Source organism: Muntiacus reevesi, chromosome 4, assembly GCF_963930625.1.
Source record: "Muntiacus reevesi chromosome 4, mMunRee1.1, whole genome shotgun sequence".
NCBI classification, from domain to species: domain Eukaryota; kingdom Metazoa; phylum Chordata; class Mammalia; order Artiodactyla; family Cervidae; genus Muntiacus; species Muntiacus reevesi.
Genome location: NC_089252.1, coordinates 147,438,626 through 147,461,817, shown reverse-complemented (window position 1 = coordinate 147,461,817; position 23,192 = coordinate 147,438,626). Strand labels below are relative to the sequence as shown.

General features: G+C 38.5%; 2 protein-coding genes across 2 annotated transcripts; both read left to right on the top strand.

The window, feature by feature from the left end:
• Positions 1-1,100: 1,100 nt before the first annotated feature.
• LOC136167549 (olfactory receptor 8S1-like) lies at positions 1,101-2,030 on the top strand. The gene has a single exon (XM_065935072.1). The coding sequence runs from the start codon at positions 1,206-1,208 to the stop codon at positions 2,028-2,030; it is 825 nt and encodes a 274-aa protein (XP_065791144.1). The 5' UTR covers positions 1,101-1,205.
• Positions 2,031-16,241: 14,211 nt separating this feature from the next.
• On the top strand, positions 16,242-17,177 carry LOC136166099 (olfactory receptor 8S1-like). Its single transcript, XM_065932144.1, has one exon. It carries the CDS (start codon positions 16,242-16,244, stop codon positions 17,175-17,177), a length of 936 nt encoding a protein of 311 aa, XP_065788216.1.
• Positions 17,178-23,192: the final 6,015 nt, after the last annotated feature.

The window sequence follows — 23,192 nt, the reverse complement described above, 5'->3', positions numbered from 1 at the left end:
ACAGAATGGAAATGAAGTATAAGAACAGGTGGCTTATGATTGCTGTCATTATGATGGGATCCATGTTCACAAGGGGTTCACAGTCTGGAGGGAAAAACTGAGATGTGTGTTAAACATCAAATGAGAAAAGAAGCAAATTTCAGACTCTGACATAACACAGGGAACCTAGTATTCGAACAGAGAGCAGTAGGCAGCAATCAAGACAGGCTATAGGAGAAAAGCTCAGGCTGGAAGGGCCATGAGAATGTAGATCAACTAAATTAAGAAGGAGGACATTTGAAGTGGAGAAAAGTATAAGCATAGACAGAGGAAAATACAAACCAATCTGATATCAAAAGTAACTTAAAACTTTGGAAAGTTAAGGAAAAACAAAGATGAACTCCAACTGTAAGAGTAGGAAAACAGTCTATAATGCTATGCACTAAAATTAGATCTGACTTAGCCAAAATAATTGAATTTATTTCCTGGTTCTTATACTGTTTCTCAACGTGGCATTATAAAATCTTCATGAATATCAGTTTCATCATGAATAAAAGGGATATGAGTGACTGCCAAAATAAATGACAAAATCACAGTGAGAATAAATGGAAAGTGATTAAGTAGAGACCCTATTCATAAAAATCTCATTAAAAATTAACATCCTATTAAATTTAAAAGCTACTAGATGACCATGAGCAAAGAAATAATGATAGGGAAACAAGGAGCTGAGAGAAGATTTAGAACCACTGCTGCAGATAATGGTTTTCAAAACTAAATGATTATAAGGATTTCTAAACTATAAGAAGAATTCAACTGAAATTAAATACTACATATGAGTAGATGAGCCAGATACAATCATTTTTTCAGTTAAAATCCTACAGAAAAAGAATAGGATTCTTTGAAGTATGTGAAGACTAGGACACAAAAACAAAAATAAAAAATCAAGATGACACAGTGACACACAGTGAGGACAAGTTTGAGATGTTATAACCCAGTATTCGGGGAGACCAGGGAGGGATGGTGAGGAAAAGTGATGATGACATAAAGAAAGGGACAATTACAAGTGATCTCATTTCTCTGTCTATTGTCCTTCAAGGAAACAGCCTCCACAAACGGCCCTGAGGAACCACAGCACCATCACCGAGTTTGTCCTCACGGGGCTGTCAGACGACCCCCGCATCGAGGCTCTGCTCTTCGTGCTTTTCCTGGTGATTTACCTCCTGACAATGATGGGAAACCTGACGATGCTGCTGGTGATCAGGGCTGACTCCCACCTCCACACGCCCATGTACTTCTTCTTGAGTAATCTATCATTCCTAGACCTCTGCTTCTCCTCTGTCACTGTGCCCAAGCTCCTGAAGGACCTCCTGTCTGAGAGGAAAACCATCTCTCTCGAGGGCTGTCTGGCTCAGGTCTTCCTTGTGTTTTTCTCTTCAGGAACTGAAGCCTGTCTGCTCTCGGTGATGGCCTATGACCGCTATGCTGCCATCTGCCACCCCCTGCACTATGGCCAGGTGATGAGCAACCAGCTCTGTGTGAGGCTGGTGTTAATCTCATGGGGCCTGGCCTCTCTCAATGCAGTCATCATTGAGCTCTTGGCTATTAATCTGGATTTCTGTGATGCTCAAACTATCCACCACTACTCCTGTGAGCTGCCCTCCCTCTTCCCTCTATCTTGCTCTGATATCTCCATCAATAACAGTATCTTGATCTGCTCAATCTTACTCCATGGATCTCGAACCCTCCTCCCAATAATCTTCTCTTATGCTAGCATTGTCTCCACCATCCTGAGCATCAGCTCCACCACAGGCAGAAGCAAGGCCTTCTCCACCTGCTCCTCCCACCTCATTGCAGTGATCCTGTTCTTTGGCCTAGGTATGCTTCGCTATCTCATGCCTTCCTCTGGTTCCTTGCTGGATTTGCTCTCTTCCTTACAATACAGTGTGATCACACCCATGCTGAATCCCCTCATCTACAGCTTCAAAAACAAGGAGGTAAAGGGAGCTGTGAAAAGGACTTTGGGGAAATATCAGCACTATTGCACAGGTTGAACTAAGTAACATTTACCCAGCATAACTGGAAAGACTAAATTTCTTCTTATGTTCCCTCCTGTTTTGTTTCCAACCTCTCCCCTTACACAGAGTCAAGTAGGATTGAGGAAAGAACCCACAGCTTCCCTGAAGATCCCAGGTAATCATTACAAAGGAATCCTCACTTTTGAGACCTATCTGGAAATTCTATGCTATACTGAAGTGGGACACAATGTGAAGAAACACTTACACAAAGCCCATCAATAATACAACATGATTATTAGGGAGAAAAAAACAGAGATTATTTGACTTCTCAAAAGGCATAAAAGTCACAAGAATTTCTACTTAAAATGATTCATAAAAAAAGATTAAATGATTCTTCCTGTATTTGATAAATGCTTCATAATAAAATGCCAGATTTGGAGAATGACATTTGAAATAACCAGAAAAAAGTTATTATAGCTCATATTACTTATCAGAATTATGCAATTTCTCTACAATGAATTTATATGATGATAAGATCCAATATTTAAATTTCCACAGAAAGAAGCAAAACATATGAATATGAATATGTATGAATTTGAAGATGACATAATTCTATGGAAAGCCTAAAAACTCCTCATAGGAAAATAAACTTATTGGCACTCCAAAGAATTTAATAGACAAAAAACTAATATTAATACAACCAGTACTATTTCTATATACTAGCCACTGTTAAATAAACAAAAAATATGATGCTTCAGGCAGAAAAAGATCCATTTACTATTAGAAGATCAACAGAAAATCCTCAGGATTAAACTTGATAAGTACTTATAGCAAATAAGAATAAAGTAAAAAAATTAACTAAATGATATAAAAGATGCTTAAATTAACATAGGATATATTTTTAGACATACTCTCCCCTGCCAGTTTTATGCAATCAACAAAAGAAAAACATTGAATTTACAAGCAATCTGGAAATCCATAGTTCTATACTTGATTCCATAGAACCATTAGTGATTCAGTCTTTTGCCTTCTATTGAATACGTCATCTTCATATATTAGGTTTTACTCTAGGCATTATGCTTTTAACAACACATAACATAGCTTTTTGTTTTTTGTAGAGATATTTGTATATTCTGTTCTTGAACTTTATATAAATGAAATTATTCTAATCCTAAAATTAAAATACTGGACGTATTCAAGACTTGATGAGGCAGTGGAGCAATCAGACTCACATATATTGGTAGTGGAATAGTAAATGGGTTCAATCACTTCAGAAAAATATTGGGCGGTATCTACTAACTGCACACTATACGTCTACTCTAAGATTCATTAATTATATTCTTAGGTAAATATGAAGAGAAATGAGTAAACATATTCAGAAAATACATTAATAGAATAGTCATAACAGTTTATTATTGCAGCCAAAATCTATAATAAACCTAAATGTCCATCACCTGGAGAACAGATAAATAAATTCATACATGTAGTATATTTATACAGGGAAACATAATACAACAAAATTTTAAAATTGCAAACAATAAGTGATTAAATCTCACAGACACTATGTAACAGAAGCCAGATATAATGGGTACTTATTTATTATTTTATTTATCTGAGGTTAAAAAGCAGAGACATTACTTTGCCAACAAAGATCCATCTAGTCAAGGCTATGGTTTTTCCAGTGGTCATGTATGGATGTGAGAATTGGACTGTGAAGAAAGCTGAGTGCCGAAAAATTGATGCTTTTGAACTGTGGTGTTGGAGAAGAGGCTCTTGAGAATCCCTTGGACTGCAAGGAGATCCAACCAGTCCTTCCTAAAGGAGATCAGTCCTGGGTGTTCATTGGAAGGACTGATGCTGAAGCTGAAACTCCAGTACTTTGGCCACCTCATGCGAAGAGTTGACGCATTGGAAAAGACCCTGATGTTGGGAGGGATTGGGGGCAGGAGGACAAGGGGACGACAAAGGATGAGATGGCTGGATGGCATCACCGACTCGACGGACATGAGTTTGAATGAACTCTGGGAGTTGGTGATAGAAAGGGAAGCCTGGCGTGCTGCAATTCATGGGGTTGCAAAGAGTGGGACACAACTGAGCAACTGAACTGAACTGAACAGGATTTATTCCAGGACTGTCAAGATGGCTCAATATTCATAAATACACAGCATTAACAAGAGGAAGAATAAAAATTACATGATCAATTCAGCAGACAAAATTCAACATCCATTCATGAAAAAAAACTGTCATCAAAGCTGGTTTAGGAGGAACATTTCTTAATGTAATAAAGGCCATTTATGACAAACTCATAGCTAACATCATACTCAACAGTGAAAAGCTGAGTTTCGTGAAAAAAATCAGGAACAATACAGATGCTCAGTCTTGCCACCTCTAACATATATTGGATCCTACCCACAGCAATCAAACAAGAAAAAGAAATAAAATGACATCCAATTTGGAAGGAAGGAAGTAAAACTGTCACTATTTACAGATAACATGATATTATATCTAGAAAACCTTAAAGTTTCCACTAAAAAACTATAGAATTAATACATGAATTCAGTAAACATACCACTACAAGACCATAACACAGAAATTGATGCTTTTCTATTCACTAATAATGAACCATCAGAAAGAGAAAGCAATGAGAGTCCCTGACTGCCTCGTGCCTAGGATTTGGGGCTTTCACGGTGATGGCACAGTTTCCATCTGTGGTCGGGAGCTAACGATACAAAAAAAATGGAAAGACACTCCATGTTCACAGATTGGAAGAGTTAATACTGTTTAAATGCCCATACTACCCAAAATAATCTATAGATTCAAGGTAATCTCCATCAAAATATACATGATACACAAGAATAAGAACAAACAATCTTAAAATGTGTATGGGAGCATTTTTAAAAACCCAAACAGCCAAAGAAATCCTAAAAAAATAAATAAATCTATCACACTCCCTGACTTCAGACTATATTATGAAGCTACAGGAATCAAAACAACCCAGTACTGGCACAAAAACGGACAGAGACCAATGTAGCAGAATAGAATGGAGAGTAGAGAGCCCTTGCATTTATGATCAATTACTCTATGACAAAAGGAAGCAAGAATATATAGTGGGGAAAGACAGTCTCTTCAATAAGTGATGCAATAAAGTGATACAGCTATGTGTAAAACAATGAAATAAGAACATTCCTCACACCATCTTCAAAAATAAACTCAAAATGGATTAAAGGCCTAAAATGTGAGACTGGATACTATAAAACTCCTAGAGAAAGCATAGGCAGGATACTCTTTGACATAAAACACAGTAATATCTTTTTGGATCCATCTCCTAGAGTAATAGAAATAGAAACAAAAGAAACAAATGGGATCTAATTAAATATAATAGCTTTTCCGCAGCAAAGGAAACAGAAACAAAACAGAAAGACAACCTACAGAATAGGAGAAAATATTATTTGCAAAAAATTACATCAACAAGGGCTTAATTTCTAAAATATACAAATAGTTCATGCAGCTCTACATTTTAAAAAAACACAGTCATAAAATAGGCTGAAGACCTAAATAGATATTTCTCCAAAGAAGACATACAGGCACATGAAAAGATGCTCAACATCAGTAAGTATCAGAGAGTGTATGTGTGCTCAGTCGCTCAGTGGTGTCTGACTCTTTGCGACCCCATGGAGCCCACCAGGCTCCTCTGTCCATGAGGTTTTCCATGCAAGAATACTGGCGTGGGTTGTCACTCCCTCCTCCAGGAGATCTTTCCAACCCAGGGATCAAACCTGCATCTTCTGCACTGGCAGGTGAATTCTTTACCACTGCCCCACCTAGGAAGCCAAATTATCAGAGAAATGCAAATCAAAACTACAACATCAGAATGTACCTCACTCCAATCAGAATGGCCATCCTCAAAATAATGCTACAAATAGTAAGTTCTGGAGAGGGTATGGAGGAACAGGAACCCTCTTATGTTTTTGGTGAGGATGTAATGTGGTGCAGCCACTGTGGAGAACAGTATGGAGGTTCTTTAAAAAACTAAAAATAGAGTTACCACATGATCCTGCAATCCCATTATGAGGTTGCACAACCCAGAGAAACTAATTTGAAAAGATACATGTGCCCTAATGTTCATAGCAGTGCTAGGTACAGTAGCCAAGGCATGGAGGATACCTAAACGTCCATGAACAGATGAATGGTTAAAGAAGATGTGCTATATGTATGTGTATATATACATACACATATATGTTATAGTATACATGTATGTGATGAAATATTACAAAGCCATAAAAAGAATGAAACAATGTGATTTGCAGCAACATGGATGAACCTAGAGATTATCATACTAAGTGATATTTATATAAACTGAATCGCTGTGCTGTATAGCTGAAACTAACACAACACTATAAACCAACTGTACTTCAATTTTTAAAAATTAAGCCAAACTGGCCTCTATTACTAGGAGATATGCTTTCTTCCTATTACTGAGACATCTATTTGATCAAATGTTAAGGAATGAGTTCCACTCGGATTTATCCCTCAAAATGATGAAATTACAAAAATAATGCCAATTTCCACCTAGAAGGTCTTAATTAAATGACAAGAAACATGTAATATTTATCTTGACACCTGATTATCTGTTAATACCTAGCACACACACCAAAATGAGGAACATTTTGTTAAACAAATTTGTGTTGACCATATGTGGCCTTGATTAACTTATTGGAGACACATCTTCTGTATATTTTGACTTCAGTTCAGTTCAGTTGCTCAGTCGTGTCCGACTCCCTGTGACTCCATGAAACGCAGCACGCCAGGCCTCCCTGTCCATCATCAACTCCCGGAGTTCACCCAAACTCATGTCCACGAGTCAGTGATGCCATCTAAGCATCTCAGCCTCTGTCGTCCCCTTCCCCTCCCACCTTCAATCTTTCCCAAGATCAGGGTCTTTTAGAATGAGTCAGCTCTTTGCATCAGGTGGTCAAAATATTGGAGTTTCAGTTTCAACATCAGTCCTTCCATTGAACATCCAGGACTGATCTCCTATAGGCTGGACTGGTTGGATCTCCTTGCAGTTCAAGGGACTCTCAAGAGTTTTCTCCAACACCACAGTTCAAAAGCATCGATTCTTCGGCACTCAGCTTTCTTCACAGTCCAACTCTCACATCCATACATGACCACTGGAAAAACCATAGCCTTGACTAGACAGACCTTGGTTGGCAAAGTAATGTCTCTGCTTTTTAATATGCTGTCTAGGTTGGTCATAACTTTCCTTCCAAGGAGTAAGTGCCTTTTAATTTCATGACTGCAGTCACCATCTGCAATGATTTTGGAGCCCAGAAAAATAGTCAGCCACTGTTTCCCCATCTATTTACCATGAAGTGATGGGACCGGATGTCATGATCTTAGTTTTCTGAATGTTGAGTTTTAAGCCAGCCTTTTCACTCTCCTCTTTCATTTTCATCAAGAGGTTCTTTAGTTCTTCTTCACTTTCTACCATAAGGGTGGTGTCATCTTCATATCTGAGGTTACTGATATTTCTCCCTGCAATCTTGATTCCAGCTTGTGCTTCATCCAGCCCAGCACTTCTCATGATGTACTCTGCATGAAAGTTAAATAAGCAGGGTGACAATATACAGCTTTGATGTACTCCTTTTCCTATTTGGAACCAGTCTGTTGTTCCATGTCCAGTTCTAACTGTGGCTTCCTGACCTGCATACAGGTTTCTCAAGTGGCAGGTCAGGTGGTCTGGTAGTCCCATCTCTTGAAGAATTTTCCACAGTTTATTGTGATTCACACAGTCAAAGGCTTTGGCACAGTCAATAAAGCAGAAATAGATGTTTTTCTGGAACTCTCTTGCTTTTTCGATGATCCAGCGAATGTTGGCAATTTGATCTCTGATTCCTCTGCCTTTTCTTTCTTTTTTTTTTTAATTAATTAGTTTATTTATTTTACTTTACAACATTGTATTGCCTTTTCTAAAACCAGCTTGAACATCTGGAAGTTCACGGTTCATGTATTTCTGTATGTTTTAGTTGTATGTAAATTCCATTAAAATGTTGAAACATATCTAACATACCCCAGATAAGAAATCAAAAACATTAACTTTAGACATTTTAATGGCACCTATAAATTATTAATAGTAACTCATGTATTCTTAAATTACTAACTCCTTCAAATACTATTTAAAATTTTATTGTATCCTTGGAATATAGAAACTCTACAAAATCAAGGCCCACCCAATAATTTCCCCAGGGTAACATTTTCTCCTCTCAGTCAATAAAATGGACAATCTTGTTGTATAAAGAAAAACACTTCCCAACACTAAAAATGACTTGGAGCTCAGTGATACATCACAGCTCAGAGCCACTGAAAATTCCTAAAAGGTATTCCCAACCCCACAATGTCATGAGGAAAATGTCCCTTTTCCAGCACATCCATTAATTCTTTAATCACTTTCTTATCCTCCCCTTTACAGTCCTCTATAACCTAGTAATGGCTTTTCTAGGCTTTTAATAACTGCCTTTAGGATAAATTTCAAATAGATTCCTGAAGAGAATCCATGTGCTTCTTAATAAGTTTTAATTATGGTTAACTGGAAACTGTGAGGTAGTGAATCCAGAGCTTGGCTTTAGGCTGGGGCTTCAGAGAATACACAACAATGGCCCAGGCTTCCCTGGGTGCCTGACCGAATCCATAGCTGCCTGAGCACAGATGGCCTTCTGATTGGTTCAATTAAAGCATGTTTTCTTTAGTTATGCTCTTAGAAGAATATTCAGAATCCCAGAGAAAATTAAATAAAGGCAATTTACTGCATTTGATATCATGTGAGGAGATTTTAAAGAAGTATATGACAGTTGCATGGAATTTGAGCTTCATTAGGGAGACTGTTTCTCTCTTTGCATATTGTGACTTGCATTTCAGAATGACATCACTCTAAGATTATAGAAGAATAATCCTGAATTTGTGACATTTCCAGTGCTTCTAGAGCTTGAACTACTTTAGTGCCCATCACTCATTGGCAGCAAAGAGAAAAAGCTACCCAGTATGTGAAGCATCAAATTCCTGTGACAGGGGTTCTCCTATGGGGAGATTTTGCCACTGATGTGTCAGCCTGTGACAGGAAAGACAGAAAACTCTGGAGCTTCTCCCTCCAGAATATCAAAAAGAGAGTAATACTGTCCTTGATTTTCTGATGGTCCCTGTATTTTTCTTCCCAGAAAATTTTCAGTGTATTTTAATCTGCTGATTATCCTCCCTTCCACTCCTAACCACTGCCACTGTATGGTGCATTCCATTCATTCAAGACTCAGGCTCCTTCTTCACTCATACCTGCCACCTGAGCTACAGATGGTAACTTTCCATCCTTGGCATGGTACCTCCTCTCTTTGAGTGGACCCAGATATCACTACTCTCCTCAATGTGCAATTGTTCCAGCTGCCTTGTACAGCTTATCAAAAAGGTCCCTCTTTCCTCCATGCATAACACTGAGACCAGGACATATTATAACTGGGGCATAAATCCTCTCACTGCAGAACATGACACCTGGAATGAAATAAGGATATGACAGATAGATACTAGGTTTTGACAAGAATTCCATTAGGGTATGGCAGGAAATATTTTCTACTAGTTAAACAGATCATTATTCACAACAGGAACGGTGTGAATAATGCAACGCAGCACAAAAGTAGAGAGCTCGTGAACAATCTCCAGTGGCTGAGGTTTGTCTTTAGTCTCTGCCAAATTCCAGCACTGCTATCTTTCTCTGCTGATCAAATTCCTCCCTTGTGCACCTAAATTCTGAATATTACCCCTAAGCTCTCAAGTCCCTGTAGCCAACCTATCCAGGCTGACCCCACACACACACCATTAACACATGTATTCATTGCTAAAAAACCAGTGTGGGCAAGGTTTTTCTAGACTATCTTTAAAATACTCTTTTCAAAAGTTTTAGTCTTCATCATGATCAACCATACCACACTTCACTTTCCAATTTCCTTCTGTTCTCACCCTTATGTAAATCTGACTCAGTCTCTGGCAGCACAGAAGGAAGTGAAGTCAGTATATTCCACTCAGTAAGTAAATGGAAACCCAGATTTACACCACAGCTTGAACCAGAAGTGAATTGCAAGCTATTCTATTAGTCTTTTTTTTTTTTTATTCTATTAGTCTTTAAAGAAATCTATCAACCTGTGTAACAGTGGAAGAATGTGTAAAAGTGAAATAATGAAACCATTCTCAGAAGAGCTTGAAAACATCCAAATAATTGAAATACATTAAAATAGTTAAACTTTGCATAAAATAACTGCAATTTATTATTGAAATTTTAATTGCCTTTAATAGGTTTTATGAGAAAGTTTTGCTTTCAGCAATCAGTTCAGTTCAGTTCAGTCACTCAGTTGTGTCCAACTCCCTGTGACCCCATGAACCACAGCACACCAGGTCTCCCTGTCCATCATCAACTCCCGGAGTACACCCAAACCCAAGTCCATTGAGTTGGTGATGTCATCCAATCATCTCACCCTCTGTCATCCCCTACTTCTCCTGCCCTCAATCTTTCCAAGCATCAGGGTCTTTTAGAATGAGTCAGCTCTTTGCATCAGGTGGCCAAAGTATTGGGGTTTCAGCTTCAACATCAGTCCTACCAATGCACAGCCAGGACTGATCTCCTATAGGGTGGACTGGTTGGATCTCCTTGCAGTCCAAGGGATTCTCAAGAGTCTTCTCCAACACCACAGTTCAAAATCATCAATTCTTCGGCACTCAGCTTTCTTCACAGTCCAACTCTCCCTTCCATACATGACCACTGGAAAAACCATAGCCTTGACTCTATGGACCTTTGTTGGCAAAGTAATGTCTCTGTTTTTTAATATGCTGTCTATGTTGGTCATAACTTTCCTTCCAAGAAGTAAGCGTCTTTTAATTTCATGGTTGCAGTCACCATACACAGTGATTTTGGAGCCCAGAAAAATAAAGTCAGCCACTGTTTCCACTGTTTCCCCGTCTATTTTCCATGAGGTGATGGCACCAGATGCCATGATCTTAGTTATCTGAATGTTGTGTTTTAAGCCAACTTTTTCACTCTCCTCTTTCACTTTCATTAAGAGGCTCTTTAGTTCTTCTTCACTTTCTGCCATAAGAGTGGTGTCATCTGCATATCTGAAGTTATTGATATTTCTTCCTGCAATCTTGATTCCAGCTTGTGCTTCATCCAGCCCAGCACTTTTCATGATGTACTCTGCATAAGTTAAATAAGCAGGGTGACAATATACAGCTTTGATGTACTCCTTTTCCTATTTGGAACCAGTCTGTTGTTCCATGTCCAGATCTAACTGTTGCTTCCTGACCTGCATACAGGTTTTCCAGGAGGCAGGTCAGGAGGTCTGGTATTCCCATCTCTTTAAGAATTTTCCAGAGTTTGTTGTGATCTACACAATCAAAGACTTTGGCATAGTCAATAAAGCAAATGTAGATGTTTTTCTGGAACTTTCTTGCTTTTTCAATGATCCAGCAGATGTTGGCAATTTGATCTCTGGTTCCTCTGCCTTTTCTAAATCCAGCTTGAACATCTGGAAGTTCACAGTTCACATCCTGTTGAAGTCTGGCTTGGAGAATTTTGAGCATTACTTTGCTAGCATGTGAGATGAGTGCAATTGTGCAGTAGTTTGAACATTGTTGTTGCCTTTCTTAGGGATTGGAATGAAAACTGACCTTTTCCAGTCCTGTGGCCACTGCTGAGTTTTCCAGATTTGCTGGCATATTGAGTACAGCACTTTCACAGCAACATCTTTTAGGATTTGAAATAGCTCAACTGGAATTCCATCACCTCCACTAGCGTTGTTCGTAGTTATGCTTCCTACGATGTGTATATCAGTCAGGTGAATTTGAGTAACATGCCCTCTCTTTGTTACTTATACATAAGTTGCACTAAAATGTTGATGATTTTCATCTGCCTCAAATAAGAAAATTTTTTTACTTTAGAAATTTTGTAAACCCATTGTATATTTTAAAGCAATTGATTATATGCTTTACATATAAAGTGTGTGTGAATATATATATGTACTATATATATAAGGTATATATATATATATATATGGTATATATACCTTAACAAACTCTTTTTAAAATTCATTATATACTAACAATAGAAGCTCTAGAAACTTAAGGTTTAATTTCCTCAGAATGGTTATCTGCTCTCATTTAATTATTATAGTAGAGAATCCTATTGCGAAAATATGGAAAACTCATATGTACACTCAGAAATGACCTAGAGATCAGTACTGTGTCATAGCTCAGCTCCCGTGGCAATCCCAGACATTCCCAGCTCCATGTTAACTAAGGAAAATGTCAGCTTTTCAGCAGATATTACTTAAAGACTTTATTATTCTCCTTTCTCCCCCACCCCTCCCCCGCCAAGGCTAGTAAGAGTTCTCTTCTAGGTTTTAAATAATTGCCTTAACCAGAAACTTCAAATACTGCCCTGGAAAGAATCCCCTGTGCCTGCTACTAAGTTTAACTTTCCAGTGAACTGGAAACTGCAGTTAGAGAGCCAAGAGCTTGGCTTCAGGCTGAGACTTCAGGGAATACAGGGCAATACCGCAGCTTCCACTGAGTCCCAAACTCAGCCCTTGGCTGCAGAAGCACAGATGGCCTTCTGATTGGTTCTGTTAGAGAGTTCTTTCTTTAAGTGATGCTCTTAAAAGAGTATTTAGAATCACAGAGGAAATGAATGAAGAGAAGACAAGTTACTGTACTTGAGATCATGTAAGAAGATTTTAATGAAATACATGTTGCTCAAAATATGAGTTTCTTTAGAGAAATTTTATTTATCTTTCTATACCATGCCTTGCATTGCAGAATGACAGCACTCTAGGTTAAGTCATTCAGGGAACAATCCTGATAACTGTGGCATACCTATTGCTTCTAGAGCTTGAAGCATTCTAATTTCCTTCACTAGCTGATGGCAAAGAGAAAAAGCTATATACTCAATAATAAAGAGTCAGCCTTTCGTGACAAAGGTTCCCTTGTAGGGAGACTTTACCTATGACCTGTCTATCCAAGATGGACAAGACAGAGTATGTGAAGCTGCTTCCGCCAAGAAGGACCAGGAGAATGGTAATATCTTCTCTGATTTTCTGGTGTTTCCCCTATTTTTCTGCTTATAAAGTTCTGTGTTTGTTTTAATTCTGCTGCCTATCCTCTCCTCCACCTCCTCCTCCTGCCACTTCATGATACAGTTCATTAGTCCAAAACCCAGAGGTTCCTGAGCCGCCCATTCCTCACCCCTAAGGTAGAGGTGGAAATATCCTACTCCTTGGCAGGCCATCTCCCCTGGATGGGACTCTGACACCTGCTTCTCCAAATGGGGCATTTGTACAGCTGCCTTGGACACCTCCTCTGAAAGGTCTTTCTTCCCTCTCTGCTTAACACAAAGGACAGTAACACTTTAAAGCCTGGGCATCAATCCTCTCCTGTTTCAGGATCTCAAAAGATTGCAGAAAGCTGAAGCCTGGAATGAAATGAGGGTATCAGTGATAGATATTACAATGTTTGAGGTACCTATTTATCTGCTTGCTCAGTACTCCAGTTACAAGAACTGTAGTAGATTTTTTCCATGATTGAAATCACACTCATATCTAGTCACTTCGGAGATATTGTGAACAGTGCAAGGATGCATAGGAGAGGAGAGCCCTGACCAGCAGTTTAAATGGATGAAGTTTGCCTTTGGTTCTTCCTGCTTCCAGGGCTGATATCCTTCTCGAAGTTCAGGTTCCTCCCCCATTTACCTAGTGTCTGACTGTTACCCCTCAACATGCTGGATCCCTCACGTCACCTCGTCCAGTCTGACCTTCCACACACACACCCTTATTCACTTCTTCATTCCAGAAACTTCTCTTAGTAGCCAGTTCAAGCACGGCTCTTCACCAGACACCTAAAAAGTCTCTCATTTTATAGAAACCAGGTGTCAAATAACTGATCCAGACAAGTTCAGGTAACTAAGATGATATCTCCATCAGAGTTGTTCCTCTTAACTTTGGGCTTAATCCCAAATTGGTGAAAAACATTTGGATTTTCTCTATTAAACAGATGAATTAGGGAAGATGCTTATTTTAGTGAACCTTCTGAGAACTATAAAATCAGAGATATAGCCAGTATCCTACTTCATCTCTTTGTAAGAGATATAGATCATATGGCCAGATGTGCCATGGATAGGAAGTGTCTGTGTTGGCAAAATGGTGACACAGGTGCTTGTCTAAGACACTTCTGAAATTCACTTTTTACATCTCCTACCCATCCACAGTTAACCTCTCAGTTTCTCCCTTTTGTCTTTTTCTGCTCTCACTCAAAATATTATAAACATTATATATTTAAATATTATAATATATTTAATTATACAATATATTATAATACAATATATATTATATTATATAATTTAATATAATATAACATTATAATATTGTAGTATATATTTATATATTATTATTATAAATATTATATATTAAAAATATTATAAATCTGGCATCAATCTTCTATACTTCAGGATTCAATGAAGCCAATATCACCCCTTCCTAAAAATGACTGCAAATTTGGTTTATTTTATGCTTAATTATAGAATTTAAATGAAAAGAGTTGTTCCTAATCATTAAAGAAATTTCAGATATCAATTTGAGATGCTATTTAGAGATGGCAAGGGAGTAGGATATTCCTTTCTAAGTGATAACTTGAAAATCATGTAAAAGAAGTAGCTGCCACCTTTATTCACACAAAATGTGGGTGTCAGGCAGGACAAAGTGATTCTCTGCAAATGCTACCGTGTTCTTAAGAAGAAAGCTTGGAGCCCCTGTGAACACTGTGGACATTGGCCAGGTACCCTTTTGTGAATGAAAGTGGAGGAATGGAAACAATTTTCAAGATAGCCATTCAATAAACATTTTAAAATATATAAATCATTGGAAAGACTTGCTTTCACTCATCATTTATTTTGCCTATAGAAATTCAAGATACTGCTTTCAACAGTATTTACATTTCATCCATGCAGGATCCTCAAAAGACATTTCTCCAGTTGATTATGCTTCACCATCACCGGGTCTAAGCTAACATCCCAAAGACGTTCAAAGGTGAACACTGCCCTCTATTCTGGCACACAGGTAACCTAGACTTGAGTCTAACATGGACTTCAGCTTGGGTTTATGGGGTTGTTAATGAAATCAGAATTCAAACTTCTCTTGACATAAGTTAGCATCTGGTAATGGACTTCTGGCAAGCTGGAAGGGCCAGAAACAGGGTTCTCTGAATCAGCAAGATTATGTTCTTGTGAGGACAGAAGACTACTACAGGATCAGACTGTGGATTGACAGACAAAAACAGAATACCTGTAAATTAGCCTCAAAAGGTCCAAGTGAGGCAGGAATCTTCACCTAAGACAGTGACTTACCATGTAGTGCCAGAAATTAGGCTTCAAAATGGTTCTTAGTATCATCATTAACATAAACTACTAACCATCTGGTCCTCTTGTACACAGCTGGTACTTTGAGTAATAGGATGCAATAAAAGTTTAAAGGAAAATTATGAGACTCTTTCCACTTTGACCCTCCTGGGAAAACAGAATAATGTATCCACAACATGAATGCAAGAGCTTCTTATAATCGCTCGTGGATTATAAAAAAACGAGAGAGCATCAAAGGGTGTTGCAATGACATGAGACAGCACACCTGTGTAGATAACAGCATCCTTGAAATTCAACAACAGTAGCTCCTATGCAACACAGATAGACTGCATAGCAACATTGAAATATTGCTGGCAGGCATTACTGTAACTGAAGCCACTGGAGTAAAAGGATGAGAATGCTCAGAGTCATCATCAATCTTAGTAAGGTTTTAAACAAAAAATACATATATGATTGAGAAACTGAAAAGAGAAGAAAATGTTTAGAAAATCACTGCAGATACGTGATAGAATTTTTAGGATTTCTAAACTGTAAGATGGATGAAGCAGAATCTAAATACTATGAATGTGTAGGTAATCCAGAGATATTCATTTTTATAGGAATCTCTGAGGTATATGAAGACTGAGACCCAAGAGAAGTGATAACAAAACAGGATGTAAACACTTACTGAGATACAGATAGGGCAGCTTTGAGATGTCTGAGCAGAGTCTAGGCAGAGTACAGAGGAACATATAAAAAGAGGAGTGAAACTCTGAAAAAGGCAGGACATCTCATCTCTCTATTTTATTTCAAGGAAGTAGCCTCCACAAATGGCCCTGAGGAACCACAGCACCATCACCGAGTTTGTCCTCACGGGGCTGTCAGACGACCCCCGCATCGAGGCTCTGCTCTTTGTGCTCTTCCTGGTGATTTACCTCCTGACAATGATGGGAAACCTGACGATGCTGCTGGTGATCAGGACTGACTCCCACCTCCACACGCCCATGTATTTCTTCTTGAGTAATCTATCATTCCTAGACCTCTGCTTCTCCTCTGTCACTGTGCCCAAGCTCCTGAAGGACCTCCTGTCTGAGAAGAAAACGATCTCTGTCGAGGGCTGCCTGACTCAGGTCTTCTTTGTGTTTATCACTGCAGGGACTGAAGCTTTTCTTCTCTCAATGATGGCCTATGACCGCTATGCCGCCATCTGCCACCCACTGCTCTATGGCCAGCTGATGAGCACCCAGCTCTGTGTAAAACTTATACTGGCCTCATGGGGCCTGGCCTCTCTCAATTCAGTCGTCATCGTGCTTTTGGCTGTTAACCTGGACTTCTGTGAAGCACAAACCATCCACCACTACACCTGTGAGCTACCCTCCCTCTTCCCTCTGTCTTGCTCTGATATCTCTATCAATATCGACATCCTGATCTGCTCCATCTTACTCCATGGTCTTGGAACCTTCCTCCCAGTCTTCTTCTCTTACGCTCGCATTGTCTCCACCATTCTGAGCATCAGCTCCACCACAGGCAGAAGCAAGGCCTTCTCCACCTGCTCCTCCCACCTCGTCGCAGTGATCCTGTTCTTCGGTTCCGGTTTGATTCGCTATCTCATGCCCACTTCCGGTTCCTTCCTGGATTTGCTCTCATCCTTGCAGTACAGTGCAGTCACGCCCATGCTGAACCCCCTCATCTACAGCCTAAAGAACATGGAGGTGAAGGCAGCTGTGAAAAGGACTTTTGGGAAATACTTGCAATATTTTAAGTAGTAAACAAGAACACAGAATAAAAGGAAATGAGTTTGTGTTGCCAAGTGCTTGAACTTAAGGTAGAATTCTAGACCACTAACTCTAAGGAAGCCCTCTACCACCCTCTCCTCTCCCCGGCTATACGGAGAATGAAAAATAAAATACAAGAAACTTGATCTCGTTTTTATCTGTTTTTCTTTCTACCCTCTGCTCTGTTTTTCCTTCTACCCTCTCACACAACCACCATCACTTCCTTTCTAGAATTCAGTTAGATGTTGTATCTCCTGAATTAATCATTTATGTATTTTATCTCGACACTTTGTTTTTTGTCTTACTGATAAACTTTGTTAAGGATTTTATTCAATTTATTGTCCTCTATAGTATTTAACTATTTTTATTTTCTCTTTATAATTTTGAACATCTTAAACATATACTTATGAATTTAAACCATAAGAGCAAAGCATGTTGACAGCTCCCATGAAAGATTACAGATTTATTTTACTTTAACAGTCTCCATCTTCTCTCTGACACTTTAATTCACTCCCTTCCTGCTTTTTTTCCCTACTTTCTGGGATTATTGTTTCTGGGTATCATTCATGTTCTGGGATTATTGTTTCTGGGTATCATTCATGAATTATTACTTTACATTATATGACTTTTTTTTGAGGGAAGGGCTTCTCCAATGGCTTAGTGGTAAAGAATCCACCTGCAGTGCAGGAGACACAGAGACATGAGTTCAGTCCCTGGGTTAGGAAGATCCCCTGAAGAAGGAAATGACAACCCACTCCAGGATTGTTGCCTGGGAAATCCCATGAACAGAGGAGTCTGGTGGGCTACAGTCCATGGAGATGCAGAAGAGCTGGACATGACCAAGTGACTAAGCATGAGATGTGACTTTTTAATCAATTATATTATGGAGTTTAGTTGTAATTTCTATAGTTCTTTGGTCTTATTCTAATTTTAAAATTATTTAGTGCTGACAAGTATTCCTTTTACAGAACATTTATCCAGTTTTACTTCCCTTTTCATTAGAGCACAATGGTTAGGTGCATTGTTTTAAGATTCATACCCTTGCTCTGCCCATATAAGCTTTATGACTCCAGTAAATTACTTAACATTTCTGTGTCAACTTCCTATAAATAATACAGCAATATCCATTCATCTGCTGCTGATGGACATCTAGGTTGCTTCCATGTCCTGGCTATTATAAACAGTGCTGCGGTGAACATTGGGGTGCACGTGTCACTTACTTTTTTTTTTTTTTTTTTTTTTTTTTTTTTTTTTTTTAATATTATTTTATTAGTTGGAGGCCAATCACTTTACAACATTTCAGTGGGTTTTGTCATACATTGACATGAATCAGCCATATAGTTACATGTATTCCCCATCCCGATCCCCCCTCCCACCTCCCTCCCCACCCGACTCCTCAGGGTCCTCCCAGTGCACCAGGCCCGAGCACCTGACTCATGTATCCCACCTGGGCTGGTGGTCCGTTTCACCATAGATAATATACATGCTGTTCTTTCAAAACATCCCACCCTCACGTTCTCCCCCAGAGTTCAAAAGTCTGTTCTGTATTTCTGTGTCTCTTTTTCTGTTTTGCATATAGGGTTATCGCCACCATCTATCTAAATTCCGTATATAGTCCATCAGCAGCAGATGAATGGATAAGGAAGCTGTGGTACATATACACCATGGAATATTACTCAGCCGTTAAAAAGAATACATTTGAATCAGTTCTAATGAGATGGATGAAACTGGAGCCCATTATACAGAGTGAAGTAAGCCAGAAAGATAAACACCAATACAGTATAATAATGCATATATATGGAATTTTAAAAGATGGTAACAATAACCCTATATCCAGGACAGAAAAAGAGACACAGATGTATAGAACAGACTTTTGGACTCTGTGGGAGAAGGCGAGAGTGAGATGATCTGAGAGAATAGCATTGAAACATGTATATTATCAAGTGTGAAACAAATCACCAGCCCAGGTTGGATGCATGAGACAAGTGTTCAGGGCTGGTGCACTGGGAAGACCCAGAGGGGTGGGGTGGGTACGGAGGTGGGAGGGGGGATCGGGATGGGGAACACATGTAAATCCATGGCTGATTCATGTCAATGTATGGCAAAAACCACTACAATATTGTAAAGTAATTAGCCTCCAACTGATAAAAATAAATGAAAAAATAAATAAATAGAAGTAATTGAATGCTACAAAAAAAAAAAAAAAAAAATAATACAGCAATAATATCTACATTATAAAGACACTGTGAGTATTAAATGAAATGAACATAGAGAGTATTAGAGCACTAATACCCAACATTTGAGTGTTACCCATCATTATTTATAAGTTATTTCATTCTGCTTTTATTTTGTTGTAATGTGCACTCATCTAGATTTTCTTAAAGAAATGGAAATTATTAAATCTAAAGGCTGCATGTCTGTGAATCTCTTTATTTTGGAAGGTAGCTATGCTCACCACTGTACCACCAACACTGCACAATCTCTTTATTTTGATCCTACATATAAATGAAAACTCCTAATTGTAGAACTTGGGAGTTCTCATCATTTTACCTCTGTATAGATGGTATATTATTATCTGGTATTTAATGTTCTTTAGAGTGTAAGGACAGCAGGAGATTTTTGTCACCAACAAAAGACAGAAAACAAAGTAACACAAAGACAGCATAAAATGATTTTTTAAAAGTTACATCATAGAAAATTTCAAGATGCATATAAGAATAACAGAAATATAAACTCATCAAATAAAAGGAAAAGACTGATGAAAGAAATTCAAGAAGACACAAATAAACGAAATGATAGGTTGGATAGGAAGAATTAATATTGGAAATACCTAGACTACCTAAAGTTATCTACAGTTTCACTGGAATCTCTAGCAACATTTTAATGGCATTTTTCACTAAACAGAAATACTAAAATTTGTACGGAACCACAAAAGATCTCAAATAGCCAAAGCAATCCTGAAAGAGAAACATAAATCTGCAGAAGATATCACACTTCTTGACTCCAGACTTTATTGAAAAGCTACAGTAATCAAAACATTATGGTACTGGCATAAACCCCACCTTCGCGCTTCCCAGGTAGTGTTAATGGTAAAGAACCCATCTGCTAATGCAGGAGACAGAAAAGACATGGACTCCATCCCTGGGTTGGGAAGATCCCCTAGAGGAGGAAATGACAACCCACCCCAGTATTCCTGCCTAGGAAATCCCATGGACAGAGGAACCTGGTGGGCCACAGTCCCTGGGGTTCCAAAGAGTCAGACATGACTGAGAGACTGACTAACACACTGGAATAAAAACTGACACATAGGTCAATGGGACAGAATCAAAAAATAATCCCTCACATGTATGATCAACTAATATTTGACAAGGGAGCCAGGAATATCCACTGGAGAAAGGACAGCCTCTTCCATAAACGATATTGGGGGGAAAAGGGTATTCACGTGCAGAAGAATAAACTTGGATGATTATCTCATAATAATAAATTAGTTGCTCAATCATGTCTGACTCTTTGCAACCCCATGGACTGTAGCCCACCAGACTCCTCTGTTCATGGAATTCTCCAGGCAAGAATACTGGAGTGGGTAGCCATTTCCCTCTAGAGGGGATCCTCCTGACCCAGGGATTGAACCCAGGTCTCCTACACTGCAGGAGGATTTTTTACCATTTGAGCCACCAGGGAAGGTATTTGAACATCAAATACAAAAATCAACTCAAAATGGATATAGAGAATTATATACATACAATGGAATATATTATTCTGCCACCAAAAAAAAAAGGAAACCCTGCCATTTACAACAACATGGATGGATCTTGAGGGCATTATGCTAAGTGAAATAAGTTAGAAAGGGAGAGACAAACACTGTTATGATCTCATTTCTGCTCATTTCTATGTGGATTCTAAAAACATCAAACTCATAGAAACAGAGTTTAGAGTGGTGGTTGCTGGGGTTAACAGGTACATAAATGGGGGTATGTTGGGCACAGGGTACAAACTTCCAGTTATAGCATGAATAAGTTCTGAGTTTCTAGGGTAGAGCATAGTGACTACAGTTAACAATACTTTATTGTATACTTGAAAGTAACTGTGTGACTAGAGCTTTAATGGTCTCATTATAACAACATCAACAACAAAACGGTGATTATGTGTGGTAGAGAATATGATAACTAACTTTATTGTGGCAAAACATTCTGCAATATATACATGGACCGAATCATCATACTATATACATTGAACTTACACAATGTTATGTGTCAATTATATCTCAATAAAGCTGAGGAAAGTTCAGAACAAATTAAATACTTAAATGTAAGTCATGAAACCATAAAACTAATAGAATAAAACATACATAATACACTTCTTGGCTTTGACCTGGGCAAAGATTTTTTGATATGATGCCAAAAGTACAAGCAACAAAAGCAGTGACAGGAATAACTGGAACAGCATCAAAATAAAAAGCTTCTGCAAAGTAAAGGAAACAGTCAATGAAATGAAAAGGCAACCTATAGAATAACAGAAAATATTTGCAAACCACATGCCTGATAAGGGGTTAGTATCTGAAATATATAATAAATTCACACAACTCAATAGCTACATAGATACCTAAACAGATTCATACATAGATACCTGATTTTAAAATGGGCAAAAGATCTGTAGAGATATTCCTCCAAAGACATATAAATAGCCAACATATACATGAAACCCCATGAACCTCATGAAACCTTGAGAACCCCATAAACAGTATGAAAAGGCAAAAAGATATGACACTGAAAGATGAACTCCCCAGGTTGGTAGGTGCCCAATACGCTACTGGAGAAGAGTGGAGAAATAATTCCACGGGAAATAAAGAGAAAGAGCCAAAGTGAAAACAACACCCAGTTGTGAATATGACTGGTGATGGAAGTAAAGTCTGATGCCTTAAAGAACAATTTTGCATAGGAACCTGTAATGTTAGGTCCATGTCAGTCATGTCTGACTCTTTGCAACCACATGGACTGTAGCCCACCAGGCTCCTCTGTCCATGGGATTCTCCAGGCAAGAATACTGGAGTGGGTTGCCATTTCCTTCTCCAGTCAAGGTAAATTAGAAGTGGTCAAACAGGAGATGGCAAGAGTGAACACCAACACTTGGGTGCAATCTCAAAAATGAAAGAATGATTTCTGTACATTTCCAAGGCAATCCATTGAACAAGTAATGCTGAAGAAGCTGAAGTTGAACAGTTCTATGAACACCTACAAGACCTTCTAGAACTAACACCCCCCAAAAATGTCCTTTTCATCATAGGGTACTGGAATGCAAAAGTAGCAAATCAAGACATACCTGGAGTAACAGGCAAATTTGGCCTTGGAGTACAAAATGAAACAGGGCAAAGAAAAACAGTTTTGCCAAGAGAACGCACTGGTCATAGCAAACACCCTCTTCCAAAAACACAACAAAAGACTCTGCACATGGACATCACCAGATGGTCAACACTGAAATCAGATTGATTATATTCTTTGCAGTCAAAGATGGAGAAACTCTATGCAGTCAGCAAAAGACTGGGAGCGGACTGTGGCTCAGATCATGAACTCCTTATTGCAAAATTCAGACTTAAATTGAAGACAGTAGGGAAAACCACTAGACCATTCAGGTATGACCTAAATCAAATCCCTAATGATTATACAGTGGAAGTGACAAATAGATTCAACAGATTAGATCTCATAGACAGAGTACCTGAAGAACTATGGACGGGTTCATGACATTGCACAGGAAGCAGTTATCAAGATGATCCTCAAGAAGAAATGCAAAAAGGCAAAATGGTTGTCTGAGGAGGCCTTACAAATAGCTGAGAAAAGAAGAGATGTGAAAGGCAAAGGAGAAAGGGAAAGATATACACATTTGAATGCAGAATTCCAAAGAATAGCAAGGAGAGATAAGAAAGCCTTCCTAAGTGGCCAATGCAAAGCAACTGAGGAAAACAATATAATGGGAAAGACTAGAGATGTCTTCAAGAAAATTAGAGATACC